General features: G+C 39.8%; 1 protein-coding gene across 3 annotated transcripts in view; it reads left to right on the plus strand.

Annotated features, from left to right (window-relative positions):
• LOC124289148 overlaps positions 1–16,416 on the plus strand; it is a 115,244-nt gene that overhangs the window by 16,384 nt on the left and 82,444 nt on the right. For all 3 annotated transcript variants that reach the window (XM_046725752.1, XM_046725750.1, XM_046725751.1), the window contains exon 2: positions 477–4,468. In XM_046725752.1, coding sequence (XP_046581708.1) covers positions 2,854–4,468 — 1,615 coding nt within the window. In that variant the 5' untranslated portion in view covers positions 477–2,853. The remainder of the gene's footprint in view (positions 1–476; positions 4,469–16,416) is intronic.

Below are 16,416 nucleotides of genomic sequence, written 5' to 3' on the forward strand. Positions count from 1 at the left end.
CTAAAACATGCACCCACGAAAGAACTCATTTCACAGCCAAATATCACAGAAGACAATTGTATCAAGATGCTTTGTTTGTGTTTCATGATTTGTAACCCGTAACAAGATGCTTTGAGGTTTTCCAAAAACTAAATCCTGCGTCTAAATTTGAAGTCCACAATTCCTATTTTAAATCATGATCCTGTGTCACTTGGTATCTCATGTCAAGTCCTTTCAGGGAATGTATCAATAATTCAAGAATGACATATAATATCTCCTCACTTGTGGTTCAACTTGAAATGCAACCCTCTTTAAAATGATATATTTATGTCTGACTCACTGAGATATTTCTGCCTTGAGTTCGTATGGGAATAGATTTTTAAGGTTATAATGCGAGGGTTTTTCAAGTTGATAGATTATGAATCAACTGCTTGGAATGTTTGTGTATGCACTACCATTGGGTTACGCACATACTATAGCTGTTTTTCTGTTTACAGAGCGTCATGGGTGAATGGAGAAGACGGAGAGATGAATAGCACAAGTCGAACTTAATGAGAACTTGCACCGTGGGCTTGTTACCTTTGCACCAACAAGTGATCCTTCATTGAGATTGTATCATTGCCACAAAGGAGAAGTGTCTAATGGCTACATCGGGTGATGTTTACCAACGTCACACTTCATTTGTGCTATAGCAACAGTGGGCTCAAATAGAGTGGATTTCTTCAACATCTGACGACCGCTATAGCCTCACTTTTGTATGCCTGTCGCCTACACCTAGGATTGGTTACTATTCCGAATTGTGGACATCTGTATTGTTTATCATTAATACATTGGACGTCTGACGGATGATTGTCCGCTTCTGTGAAGTTCTTGTGACAACATCCTACTTCAGTAACTACTGATGTCAATTACCTTTGCGTGTGCTCCAGTTAGCGTCTGCTCTAGCTGACGTCTGCTACTTACCACCTCAGCAAATTACAGCAGCCAGCTTCGACAGATACATTGATTTACTGTTTGTTTAATGGATTTGGGGATAAAGAGGACCTTAATTACATTGAATTAGTCAACCTTGTTCCAAACTCAACAAACAGACTAGCACCTTCCTGGGAGCATTTTATACGGTTTGTGTCAATGAATAATGACTAGAATGCTTCTATTTACATGAGGAAAGTTTGAATGTCAGCCTGTATTGTTGGGTTTTCACCAACTCTTGTCTGAATTCACTTAGATTGGTTATATTTTTTCTGACAGGAACACCTATTCATCTACTCAATGTAATCCTCCTATGGAACCTGTTGCTAGTCTCGACACAGCTATAAAAAACACTGTGTAATCTGACGTCTGCTGCTGTTTGAATTCCGTCTGCTATCCTGGAGAGGGTAGTTTGACTAAAGTTATTTGAGGTGAACCTGATAAAGTAATATCAGCTTCAGCTGTCAGCAGCATTTCTTACACCATGCAAGGATGGGACGAGTTCATGTACTCAAGTCATGATAGAGGATCTGATCGATATGCAAGCCAACTGTGACTAAAACTAAAGTCAACAGGACTTACATGAGTTGACGGAGATATTGAATGTTCGTCCTTCTAAGACTGACGTCTGCTGAGCTGACCCGAGCCTCTGATAAAACCATTACTAGTAATCAATATACATTGTTGGTCCAGTGAAGACATTATCAACAGCGACCTTAACTATTATTACTGGCATGACCTGAACTGACATCGACTATAAAGTTGTCTGCTCCACAGCTAGTGTCGTCTGCTCCAAGTGTCGTCTGCTACAAGCAATACCCCAGTCTGCCTCCATAAGAAAATGAATGAATACTGAAGAACTTGTACAGTGTGAGAAGCTTACGATCAGGTTGTTGTTTATCTACACGTGGTCTATGCTCCCTGGCGTCTGGTCTGCCGCGTGGTCTGAATGACACACAGTTTGAAAGTATGCCAGTGTAATACTTGAGACATAGACTCACCTAATGGACAGCTTGACCCTCAGGGGGGCATCGTGGCAACAGTGTTTACCTGTCAAGATCGCTTTCATACCTCCCTCTGATATTCTCTGAGTTAGTCAAGGTGTGCCACTTGTAAAAAAGGAAAAAGCATTTTTTGCCCGTTGTTCCAGTGAGTCAGTTGGATTTACATTCACTTCCCGAGATGCTTCAGGTTCAAGTTAGCTTATCTTGTGAGAGGTTACAACAGTTGTGATATACACTTCCTCGTATTCTGGACCTTGGATATTTACCCAGTATTTCTTACACAGTGGGAAATTGACCAGCTGAGAGTAGTAACAATCAGTTCATTCTGACCGTGCTATCAGTCAAAGGTCCACTGGATATCATTTGTGGTGTTTATGTTTCTGAACTTAGAGTATCAACTTCATGTAAGTGGACATAACGAAGGAATAGGTTACAATAGCAAGGTTAGTATTTGTTTCTGTAACGGTTGTGGATTGTTGTGGTGAACTTCAAACTTGAGACTTTTTGTTCAGGGAATAATATGCAGGTGGGAATTGACAGATGTTTTCATTTCCATTTTGTTGAAACCTTGCTTCCCTCAATGTGATTCCCATGCCTTTTGTTGCCACTGTACGCTACATTCACCATCCACCTACCAGACTTCTTTTGTTTTGAGTAGGGGCTGAATCGTTGATAAATATTTTGCACAGGTGGTTTTCACAGGATTATGGGATTATAGAAGGGATGTTGAGGATGCAGTGGTATAGAATGTTGACAGGGAGAGCTGACAGTCACGCCAGTGTGGAACATGTTTACATTTTACTTTGTCAGAATCCACCTCAGCGTGAAAATTGTCCTAACATTTGAACAAGGGTATTGCCAGACTGCTCATTTGTAAATCTGTGTACAGTTGAACAATATGGGGAACAAAATTGGATCATCTGGGGAAAAGGACCTCGACTCTCCGGAGCCGAGGGGACGGAGTTGGTCTTTCCACGGGATTGTGTCACGAGCCCGAAAAGGCTCTAAGAGCCCACATAGACAGAGAAGCTCTTCTCTCTCCGATACGAGTAAGAGCAAAAAAGGTGGTGGAAAGACTACTGAAATGTCACCAACTTCCCAACGGGAAAGTTTTAAACAGTCACGGAATTCAGGTGAAATACCTTCGTCCGCTAGAAGGGAACTTTTCAAACAGTCAAGGAATTCTCGTGAAATTGCCCAGTCAGCTCAGCGTGAACTATTAAAACAGTTAGAACTTGCAGGTGACAAGAATGCACCAGTAGGATCGTTGAGAAAGGTAAGCCCTCTGCAGCAGCTTTCACAGGTAGCCGAGGCCGGATCGCATACCAAGCACTCGCTGGAGAGTGACATGAAAACAGACGATGCAGGTATTGTGACAAGCGGGCATAATGATAGGGGAGCTAAAGACCTCCCCCACACTACAGATTCCGGGTACAGTACCGCGTGCAGGAAACTTGTCAGTCACGACTCTGGTGACAGTGGTGATACGTCTGCTGCTCGGTTCAGGGAGATCTCGCACTCCCTCTACAATGATAAGTTGCTTGAATTGTGTAAACGGCGAGGCTTAGCTAGTATGAACAGGGATCTGTCTATGTCTCAAAACAGCATGCTGATTACAATGTCAAGTCCGAATATTAAGAAGGGCAAATCACCTTCAGTTCACAGCCTAACTTCACATAAGTCACATTATGTAAGCTCGGATGCTTTGTCCGAGTTGGAGCGGTCAATGGATCAAGATCATGATGAGTTTGATGAAGAGTATGATATACGGCCAAGGACCTACTCAGCAACAATTCTGGAACTTAGCAGCAGAAATAAAAGTCGTATTGCCATGGGTGCGACTAGTGCTAGGTTGCGTCATTTTCAAAGAGAGGTTTCATTTGATGGTGCTATCTCTACTAGTCCACGTAAAGAGGAGATTGCACAGGCACAGAGAATTCTTGTAGCCCGAGCGTTAAAAACTGCAAGTCCAGTCAATGAAAATTCTCCAAATGACAAGAACATGTCACGAGAAAATGAGCACTCAGGAATTCATGAAAGAAGTCGAATTTATGGGAGCCCGACTTCAGGTTTGAACATACCACATAATTTCCGACATAAAGGTAATTTAAGTCCACTTCCAGAAATCCACGAAAATGGAACCTTAAGTTCAAGTGTACCAGTTCAATTTGGGTTTCCTGGAAACAGTGGTGCCCCAACTTCCTATTCCTCAACGACGGATGACATGGACTTCAATCGTGAACGGAGTAGCAGTCTTTCGGTGATGTCTCCAAGAACACGCAGGAGTGTTCCAGCTAAGCTCAGTTCCTCCTCAATGCAACAATTGGAAGAAGAGGGTATGCGTGCAAGGAGCCATAGTATATCGTCTTTGAGGGGCGGGATACAACCTCAGATTATTAGTGGTGCTTTGTTTTCACAAATTACTTCCCCTGAACGAGCATGGAATTACAGTGTGTCTTCATTGGCGGAATTACCTGTAACTGTTCATTATGCAAGGATGCCACTTCCTCAAGGTAAGCTGAATGTTTATTTATTAACTTTGAACATTCGGATATGTGACTTCTTCTTTCTTTTTTTTTTCAGATGATGGCGTTAGTCGAAATATCAAAATATGTCATGTCAGCATATTTGAATAAACAATGTTTCGTTCTCTTTCAGATGTTGATGGTCTTAATCCAAATATCACAATCTGGCATAGCATGTTTGAATTAAGAAAATATAATTTAATTTCAGATGTTTGTGCTTCAGAATGAATTTCAAAGTTGAAAATAGACTGTTTGGTTAATTAATCCATAGAATTAATTAATTATATTTATTAAACTTTTCAAGTTTCATTAGCTTTATCATTGTCATTGAGGCTGGAGTGAATGTTTATATTTAAACATTAATTGTACTTAAAATATCAATTACATTTGAAAATGTAATAACAGTAAAATGTATTTATCTAAACTTTCAAAGGTTCTTTCATTTAAATATTTCAGTGAATATTTCACTTACATGAGAGACTGTATACTGGTATATTTTTAAGTGTCCTGTTTTCAAGAGTATGTCAGTGAAATATGCAGTGAGAATGTGTTTATGATATTAAAATAACCTCTTATCCTTTCTTATCTTATATCTTATATCTTTCACATTCATCTATTTTTAATTAAATATGTTCTTATGTATATGTCAAAGGTTTTAGTTGACATTTGAACAAGAATTATCTTAAGGAAAGATGACAATATATGGGTGAACAACTTCTTTATTACAGTGGGAGCGACATTTCGGTGTAGGTTGTTACACTGTTATCAAGCAAGTAACACTGTTACAACCTACACCAAAACATCATTCTCACAGTAATAAAGAAGTTGTTCATCCATATATTGTCATCTTCCCTATTGATCCAACTTCTAAATGCCTCTCAAAGAAGTCAGAACTACCTTGTCGGTAGTCCATGAGTGTTGGTCGTGAAGATCACAAGATAGAGTTACAATCGATCGATTAATTTTACTGAGGCACAATTACCTAGTTGTGCCCGTTAGTTTAATTTAGATACACGGGGGCATATGTTTTTGAGCAGCAGTTATGGTATAGGAGCAGAAAACAAGCCTTCAGTGTTACCTACATTGTATATATACAGTAGCCCATTGTGTGGGTGTTCAGTGAAGTATTTACAGGTGAAAATACAGGTGAGACCAGATCATTCAAGAGAAGATGAAGCATTGGTTGGATAATGCTGTTGTACATCTCAACTTCTTCCTCACAAAAGAAACAACAAGAAACCATTCGAGGCTTTCGATGTTTTTATGTCTCAGGGGTGATCGGGGTAGCCTAGTGGATAAAGTGTTTGCTTGTCACGCCGAAGACCCGGCATGGGTACAATGTGTGAAGCACATTCCTGGTGTCCCCCGCCGTGATATTGCTGGAATATTTCTAAAAACGGCATAAAGCCATACTCACTCACTCATTTTATGTCTCAGTAAGAAAGATTATTAAATGGTGAAAATAAATATTTAATTACATCTGTAATCTGTCGATTATTTTGAGTCCTTCATATGAAATATTTATTTTTGACATCTGGGTTGTGCTTAGACATGTTCTTGTTTGTTGAAGTACATATGTCCCATCTTATTGGCTTTTTCTTTGTCGTCGTACAAGGAATCTGTTGCTGTTTTCATTGTCTCCAACTAGATATGACAGTTATGATTCATAACCCGGATCCATCACAAGACAATCCCAGAGATGATTGTCTATGTTACTACTACAACAAATAACAACCACGACATGTTTGTTTGTATAAAAATATAACGAAAGCGTGGTGGGTGTTCAGGCTTGGTTGACGCATGTCATTGTATCCCGGTTGACACATGTCATCGGTTCCCAATTGCGCAGATTGATGCTCATGCTGTTGATCACTGGATTGTCTGGTCCAGGTTCGATTATTTACAGACCGCCGCCATACAGCTGGAATATTGCTGAGTGCCATGTAAAACTAAACTCACTCACTTACTCACTCATTGTATCCTAATTGCGTAGTTCGATGTTCATGCTGTTTGCTATTGTGTTTGTTTTTAAAGTTGTTCGCTGGTGTTTCATGCAAATACATCGTTTATCTGGATCTTAAGATCACAGATCAGCCAATCAACTCCATGGAAACAGTATCCCAATGCATAAATCGATGTTCATGATGTTGACCACTGGATTGTTTGGTCCAGACTGCTGCCATATGGCTGGAATATTGTTGAGTGCGGCATTAAACGATCACAAACAAAAATGTGTGTTACATTGGTTTATGTTCAGTAACATCAACTCTAATTAGGTGAAGGATCACAACATTGTTTCAAATGATTACCTGAAGGAATGTAAAAGAATTGGGTAGTCCTGAATTTCTTTTGAGCAGTATAAAAACATTTCTATGGTTATGACCAGTTGTTAGGAACATATCAGACTAGAAATAAAACACAGCAATTATGTGCTGGGCTTGAGCCACTGAAAGTATTCCGATCACAAATATTGGGATATGAGATAAGATTAGTCGTACGTAAATACTTTGAAAGTCCTATTAAGACGTGATATCAATATTTCCTTAGGAGTTAGTGTCCCAAACATTCTTGGTAAATTTTGTCCACACATGCAGTTTCCTTTTGAGGTTGAGAAGAGAAAAGGTATGTATACGTGCATGTTTTAACATTTGTGTACTGGGAATCAAACCCGAATTGACCAGCATGCACCACATATTTGTCATATTTGACAAGTGTTCTGTTTCTGAAATGAGGTGTAATGGCTCATTAAGATTACAACCAGGATTTAAAATAGAAGTTGGAATTTGGTCTGATTATTTGGAAACATACAAGATGATTAAAATCTAAGATAACATTTCATTGAAACTGTGGCTTGTTACCGTACAACTTCTAACCAGTCATGTCCTAAAATACTGATGTCATTTTTACTTTTCTATCCTTGTTCCGATTGGGGCTGCAATTCAGTCATAAACACCAAGAAATATTGTCAATTTGTAAAGCAACATATATCAAGATTGTAATTTTTTAAGCATTCAGATTCAAATCTTTCTTTGATTTTTAAGCTAAACTAGAAACCAACCAGAATTATGTTACTGAGTGAGTGAGTTTAGTTTTACTCCACTTTTAGCAATATTCCATAAATATCACGGCGGGGAACACCAGAAATAGGCTTCACACATTGTACCCATGTGGGGAATCGGATGCGGATCTTCGGCGTGACGAGCGGACGCTTCAACCACTAGGCTACCTCACCGCCCTGATTTATGTTAGTGTTAGCAGATGCTGAAAGGCATCTCTTTACCTTTAGACATTGGGTATGTATTTATTTGAGGTAATTTGGTATTAGCAGATCAGGTCGTGTGATGACACAAAGTGACGCAAATTTAAATTAGCATAAACCAACATGAACGTTGTATGCATCTCCTGTGGGTGTTGCCATTTTCTGCTGTTGTGATTTTTCGGTGTTAGAAACTAGGTCCGGGTTATAAATCTCAGATTTGACTTTTATGAAAACTAAGGTAGTACAGAAAGTATGTATATCCTTTTCAGAGCATATGTGTTTTTAACTTTTTGTTTTTCGTTTTGTTGTTTCTTAATTTTTTAGTTTGTTTTGGGGGCCAGGTGGGGATGGAGGGGTATGTTTTTTCTTTGAACGTCTGTTTTTAAGTGAAAATAATGACCAGTTGATACATAATAACATGCAAAATTGTTGTGCAAATTGAATACAATGATGACAGTTACAGGCTGGTAATCAAAGCTTTGAAAAGGAATTTTTAAGAAAGACTAAATATTTCAATTTTAAGGTTGAGGTTGAAGGTTGAAGGTAAAAGCCAGTCTTCCAAGTGCAAGAATTTTTTTTGAAATGGATGAAAATCGACCTACCTCAAGTATAGAATCATTTGGATTGCCTCAAATTACACATTTTTTCTCGACTCCTTTTGGCTTTTATTATATATTTTGTACATATGTATTTTTAAATAAGATTATTCTATTTCTATGTCTGTACGTCATTGTGTGAGCTGGCAAACCAGAAATACACATTTTTCTACAACCTAAGTGTTCAGACGATGTGGTGAATGACTAAGCTTTTATCTATTGTAGTAAATGACTATATATGTATAATACTATGGTCTGTCTTTTGATGGGGAAATAAGTATAATTATTAGGATTGGGTATGTGTTATTAGGTACTACTTGCCTGGCAACTGTTCACTTTCTGCTTTGTCATTACCATCTGTTCAAGATGTAAATGACTTGCATATCTGTTTATGACATGAAAACTTTTAAACTTAATCTAGAACCATTCAATTTAATGAATGGTTATTTTTTTTTATGTTTACATGTAATGACAAAATTCTCATTGATCCACTATTTCTTGATGTATTAAGACCATAGAGTTCCATAAAATATTTCGGTTTTATGTATGCTTGAAATTTTAGATACTTTCGATATCATTGAGAATGAAAGCAATTAAAACCAATCTCAAGGTGAATGAGGTATTTTGAACATTACTTGTCAGCCATCACAGACGGTTTTATCTACACAATATTTGAACAGAAAAAAGTTCCTTTGAACATTCAGGGACTATCTAATTTGAATTGGGATTAACTCTTAACTCTTTACGACTGGAAAGATTATATAGGGATTACTTGTTATGCAATGTTTACATGTTGGATAACATACTTCAGGAGTTAATAGCTCAGCAACTTCATTCATGTACAGGTGTGCAGAAATAGGGATTAAGGTCTCTTTTGGGATTTGGGGGTTGGGGGCAACTTGGGGGGCACTATATGTCATTCCGGATAGTGTATGTGTGTGCATTGTCACTTATGACAGCCCAGGGTAAAACATTCCTGAAAATTCCCAAGCATGCAATACCTTGACAAGTCTGGATTTTACGTTTCAATCAAGAAACGAAGAGATCTCCTGGGCCCCTTATATGTTAAAAGACAATTAACATCAAGAAATCTTGAAGTGTTTCCAACCTTTTTTCTTCTTTATTCCAGTCACGTAAAAATGTAAATACACATTCAGGCTGTTAACTCTCCTTGCCTTTGAAGGTTAGAAGAGGTTGTCGGGGCGGTGGGGTAGCCTAGTGGTTAAAGCGTTGGCTCGTCACGCCGAAGACCCGGGTTCGATTCTCCACATGGGCACAATGTGTGAAGCCCATTTCTGGTGTCCCCTGCCGTGATATTTATGGAATATTGCTAAAAGCGGTGTAAAACTAAACTCAGTCAGTCAGTCAGTAGAAGAGGTTGTCAACAACCAATGCTTATTGTAAGAGGCGACAAACAGGATCTGTTGGTCAGTCTTCCTGACAAAGTTAATGTTTGAGTTGTATCCCAGTTGTGTAGCAATGCTCATGATATCAATCACTGTATTGTCTGGCCCAGAGATGATTATTTACATTACTGTACATAGTCATACAACTGCAATATTATTGAATGCGACATTAAACATCTTAAAGTTTGTATACTCATGGAAACAAATAAGGGAAAGTACAAGTGTTCTTTTGTTTATTTCCAGACTTTCACCCACAATGCAATACAAACCTTGTGAAGAAACCTGGAAAAGAATAAAGGAACACTCAAACTGTCTTGTGTTCCCTTATATGTTTCCATGAGTATATTTTCAGTCCATTCCCACTGGAACAGATACTATATAATTGGGCAAATTCTTTTTAAACCGTCCACAAATATTACGTTTCTCAAAAGCTGGTAAGCCCTTCCTTTGAGGCCACCGAATCACTGCTACTTGAGGTCAGAATGGAGATCATGTTCAGCTGATACACCTCCTGCCTTTTGACAGGGCATGGATAGCATGATGAAATCACACCTGGCCTGGTAATGAGGATTTAAAGATGCAACAATTTGCCAACACTGAGTGTTAAAGCTGTAGGATATCTACAAATTTAGGTATTTAATTGAGTGTGTTTGGCAAGACCAGGTGTGTTTTCAAACAGGGACAAGATAAGAACAGGTGCAGAAATACAACAGGGGAACTCTCAGTGGGAATTAAAAACAGTGTCAACCTTGTGCATGCAGACAATGTGGGTGCCTGAAATATAACCCATGTGGTCATGCCGGAAGGAGTCTCTGGAGGGGGGTTGGGGGACCAGACTGTCGCTCAGTCCATAACAATATATCATTTTAATAAAAAAATTACTGTTTGAATTGGAAAGGAGACCAAGTGAGATGAGAGTTCAAAACTTGAGAAAAATATAAACTTGTGTCATTTAGTGCATCACTAAAAGTGCTGGGTTGCAGAGAACATGGTTCAGGGACTGTGAAGCAGACCTTAGACTAATGCTTAGTCCCGGGATATATATCATTTTGATAGTAACAAATAAACCCATTTGAATTGAAAAGGAGCCCCAGTGAGTTGGGTGAGTTGGGAGATTCCTGAACCTGGGGAAATGTAGACTTGCTTTAGGGCTTTAGCATTGCAGGGAAGGCTGGGCAGTAGGGAAACTAATGGGGTTCAGGGACTGTGAAACAGACTAGCTTAGTATTGCAGGGAATGCTGGGCAGTAGGGAAACTAATGGGGTTCAGGGACTGTGAAACAGACTAGGCAGACCTGGGTGCTTCTGGTGGCATTGATGATGAAATATATTGCAAGTGATTCTGTGGCATTTGATTGGCTAACCAAGTCCTATATTTAGTGTTTGTTTCTCGACACTACACCCATTTACAGACTACAACTTTTGATTGGTTGATGAGAGTATTGGTGGGTCTTGTGAGGTTATTTTTGTTGTTGACATATATGATAAGAATTGACTGCAATGGGTATTTTTGTCTTTGTGGAGTCATGAATGTAAAACTTTGCGCACACTTTGCATGAATCCATTGTGGTATGCAGATTGACTAAGAATGCACACCATTTTACGTTCATACCTCAATAAAGTAAAACCTGAGGCAGGCAAACTGGTGGTTGATAGCATGTGCAAATTCAAACTATCAACCACTTGTTTCCAACTGTAATAAGTTAACTGTTCTGATATGTTAAATAGGGTTTATGAAGTTGTTAGCCATAAAAGACCAGGGATACCAGAATTGGCCTCAAATTTGCAGTCTTGTAGGGAATCAAACACAGTTAAGAGGTACAAGAGGGCACTTCAACCGCTGGCCTCCCCTATGACACTAGTTAAATAATTAAGGTGGCATGAATATGAGAGATATGTACATAGTGAAGAAATAGTGACTGACGAGAATATGTCATTTGCAGACTATTGCTTGAACCATGTTCTCACTGGTACTGACTGCATGTGGATCACTTTAAAATATGGTTTCTGCAACTTTTTTTTTTTCAACTGTGGTTGTCAACTCCAGACCAATTGCAAGTAAATGCAAACTGCTGATGTGGCAGAATACCGCTGCACTTAATGTTCCAGACCAAACTCTGCTGGACTATATCATTCATGTTTTATTGTCATTTATCTATTAGCCATGGCTTGTGACTTCCTTTAGAGTTGCTGATGCAGCATAATCCTTTCTCGTCCTGGAGGATTTCTCACAAACAATGGAAACTTGGCAGTGGGTGCCTCTGACCTGAATGGTTTTCAGACATCTGTTGTGGCATGTGAAACTCTCCAGTCAGATGAACAGCTTTGTAACACACCTCATCTCCTTGATGAGAAGCAGTGGTTGTATATTTATCTCTGTCTATTGTAGGTCTCTGCGACCTGGTCCTGTGGCTTCTATACAGCCAACGGGATATACCACAGTTATACCACAGTTAACTACGATATACGACACTTGTAATCTGATAGTGCAACACCTTACTTTCGTCTTCCTTGATTACATTACCTCAACTATATTCCACCTTTCAGCTGTTACATATATGCATTGCCACCCACTCAGTGCTTGGGGTAGCCTAGTGGTTAGGATGCGTGTTTATCATGCCAGTGTTTGATTCCCAACATGGATGGTTTGTGTGTGGCCTTTCAACTGTGTCCCCATCTGTGATATTTATATTGCATGAAGCCATATTCACTCTCACTCATTCACTCACTCACTGACTTGTTCTGCAAGGAATTTTTAAGTTTGTTGAATATCACTCACTACACACACACACACACACACACACACACACACACACACACACACAAACACTCAGTTCTCTTTGAGGATATGTACACATATACTAATACATTCTTAAAACTCAAAGCATGTTACAAATTTCTTTTACAATTTTTGTATGTGTATTTTTTATTTCCTACTTTTTAGGGTCCTGATATTCCCAATTTGTACAACACTCACTGAATGGAGTGTTAGAAACAGCAGCTAGTCCACTAGTCTGAGGCAAGTGAATCTCTGGAAGGGCAAGTTCATCTTTCCCAGACAGTTGTTGGGTTGTTTTGTTGTTGATCATGGTATCTACCCAGTTGGTGATGTTACACCAGGCACAAGAACTAATGGCTTAAATTTTGTTCATCAACCTCATGCATTTAAAACTTTCCATCGAGCCTTTGTTACTATAACGAATAAACAAATACTGTAAAAACAGTGTTTTCAAGATATCTGCCAACTGAACAAGAAATAGTATTTCATATCTTATCTGATTTCAAACATTGTTATACAGGAATTAAGAGTGATTTTCATTTTAACTTCACGAAAGCTACATGTTCCTAGTAAAGGAAATATAATGAGTCTCTTCCTTTATCTGTCTACATTCTTCAAATTTGTTTGCGAACAGAAATCTAGGGTATTTTCGTGATACTTTGTCCCTAACATTATGTCGATCATTAGATTAGATGACGACATATCTGGTTCTGAACATCCTTACGTAGGAAATGGTAGCAATTTTCATTTCAGATTCTTGGAAGGGATGTAAATTGAGATTCCTAAATCCTGAGGACTGAGTAGCGGCCTGTTACTGTGCTATATGTACCCGTAAATTAGTGTGTTGACATCGGTCTGAAGTCAGCACTATAGGGGAATATTTACACAACTAGATATAACACTCAGACATATCATGTATTTCTGCCGGTTCCCTTCTAAATTCGCCCACCCATTCTACACATCAACTCTCAGACTAATAAACATCAGCTTTGCCGCTTCATCCCTGTAATCCTCCTTTAATTCAACCAATTGGAACTGGTTCCGTCAGGTGAGACTGGTTTGAAAGCCAGGCATCTCTCTAAAGGTCTCTCTCACTACGCCTGACTTTGATCCGCGAACGAGAATTAATACAGGTCAAGAACCTCATTTCAGGCTGGGAAATCGTGTTGGGGATTAAGGCAATTGGTTGGATTATTCCTACGAGAAGATAGGCCTCTATTATGATAGATATTTATCTGTTATTTGGGTGATAATGGTGATGGTGTTTTTGTAAGGATCATTATTAGGGTTGTCAATGCTCGCCTTACATTTTTGGGTCGTTATATATCAACGGGGATGTTCTTATCAGTTGTATGGTGTAGTAATTTTGACAGGTTGTATTTGGATGTTTATTATATTCAGTATATTTTGGTTATAATGAACTCAAAGAGACCACTAATTATATTTTTATCATAACAGTAGGTTGTTATTTTGCACCTTTGGAACTGAAAGAGACCAGTAATTTTATTTTAATCACTACCCTAGTTCGTATACACCTTTTGACCAAAATATACAACCAATGTCTGGAACCAAAATACAGTTTGTTACATCCGTCAGTTTGTTACAAGTGTTTGTCCAAAACTTAGTTTTCTCTATGTCGAATGTCAGTTTCAATGTAGTAGCCGTGATTTTACATATAGATTTAGGGTGATGATTTTCATTAGTTTGGAGTTCTGTAGAAGCAGGACTTAAATAGACAAGAGGCATCCATTATTCAGGTTTTTACAGTGAAAGTAGAAGTGATAAGGTGTTCAATAATTTGGTAGAATTTAAATTTCCATATATACGTCAAGAATTTGAGAATAACAAATATCTATTTTTATCACGGAAAATAATATGGGGAACACGAGATAGCATATCTATCTTTTATCACTTCTTTTTTGGGCCTATAGTTGTATAGATAAATTAGTTCAGTATATTGCACACATGAGAATCTGTTTGTGAAGGCAGTCCCATTTGCTGTGTGGGGATTCACTCACCCATTCATTCACTCACTCACCCACCCATTCATTCACTCACTCACTCACCCACCCAGGCACTCACCCATTCATTCACTCACTCACCCACCCTGACACTCACCCATTCATTCATTCACTCACCCACCCTGGCACTCACCCATTCATTCACCCACCCAGGCACTCACCCATTCATTCATTCACTCACCCACCCTGGCACTCACCCATTCATTCATTCACCCACCCACCCTGGCACTCACCCATTCATTCACCCACCCACCCTGGCACTCACCCATTCATTCACCAACCCACCCACCCACCCACCCACCCACCCACCCACCCAGGCACTCACCCATTCATTCACCCACCCACCCACCCACCCAGGCACTCACCCATTCATTCACCCACCCACCCACCCACCCAGGCACTCACCCAAAGCAACATATGAGAAAGGAAAACATCAACATTATACTGGATTAAAAAATGTTGTTTTTGTGATTATATGAGGGATAGATTTCCCTTAAACAGATATCTGAAGTTGACATGTCTCTTATAAGCATTGTTTGTATGGCACTCACCCATTCATTCATTCACTCACCCACCCAGGCACTCATCTATTCATTCATTCACTCACCCACCCATTCACTCACCCATTCATTCATTCACTCACCCACCCTGGCACTCACCCATTCATTCACTCACTCACCCACCCTGGCACTCACCCATTCATTCACTCACTCACCCACCCTGGCACTCACCCATTCATTCATTCACTCACCCACCCTGGCACTCACCCATTCATTCACCCACCCAGGCACTCACCCATTCATTCATTCACTCACCCACCCTGGCACTCACCCATTCATTCACCAACCCACCCTGGCACTCACCCATTCATTCACCCAACCACCCACCCACCCACCCAGGCACTCACCCATTCATTCACCCACCCACCCACCCACCCAGGCACTCACCCACCCAGGCACTCACCCAAAGCAACATATGAGAAAAGGAAAACATCAACATTATACTGGATTAAAAGTGTTGTTTTTGTGATTATATGAGGGATAGATTTCCCTTAAAGAGATATCTGAAGTTGACATGTCTCTTATAAGCATTGTTTGTATGGCACTCACCCATTCATTCATTCACTCACCCACCCAGGCACTCATCTATTCATTCATTCACTCACCCACCCATTCACTCACCCATTCATTCATTCACTCACCCACCCTGGCACTCACCCATTCATTCACTCACTCACCCACCCTGGCACTCACCCATTCATTCATTCACTCACCCACCCAGGCACTCACCCATTCATTCATTCACTCACCCACCCTGGCACTCACCCATTCATTCACCCACCCAGGCACTCACCCATTCATTCATTCACTCACCCACCCTGGCACTCACCCATTCATTCATTCACCCACCCACCCTGGCACTCACCCATTCATTCACCCACCCACCCTGGCACTCACCCATTCATTCACCCACCCACCCAGGCACTCCACCCATTCATTCACCCATTCACCCACCCACCCACCCACCCACCCACCCAGGCACTCACCCAAAGCAACATATGAGAAAGGAAAACATCAACATTATACTGGATTAAAAAATGTTGTTTTTGTGATTATATGAGGGATAGATTTCCCTTAAACAGATATCTGAAGTTGACATGTCTCTTATAAGCATTGTTTGTATGCCAACATGACCATTAAGAGCCTAGTCTTTTGATGTGAAGTACCATTAAGTCCCATCGGCCACCAAAATCCATTCTTCATTCCAGTATGTAGAATTTCTCCCATTGTCGGATTAAATTGCAGCATGCCACATTAAGGCGGGGCATGGTTACACCACTGTTTCTTTGATGTTGTCATTATCAATTGTCCCATCT

Source organism: Haliotis rubra, unplaced genomic scaffold (assembly GCF_003918875.1).
Source record: "Haliotis rubra isolate DU_JTF1 unplaced genomic scaffold, ASM391887v1 Scf434, whole genome shotgun sequence".
Lineage (NCBI taxonomy): Eukaryota > Metazoa > Mollusca > Gastropoda > Lepetellida > Haliotidae > Haliotis > Haliotis rubra.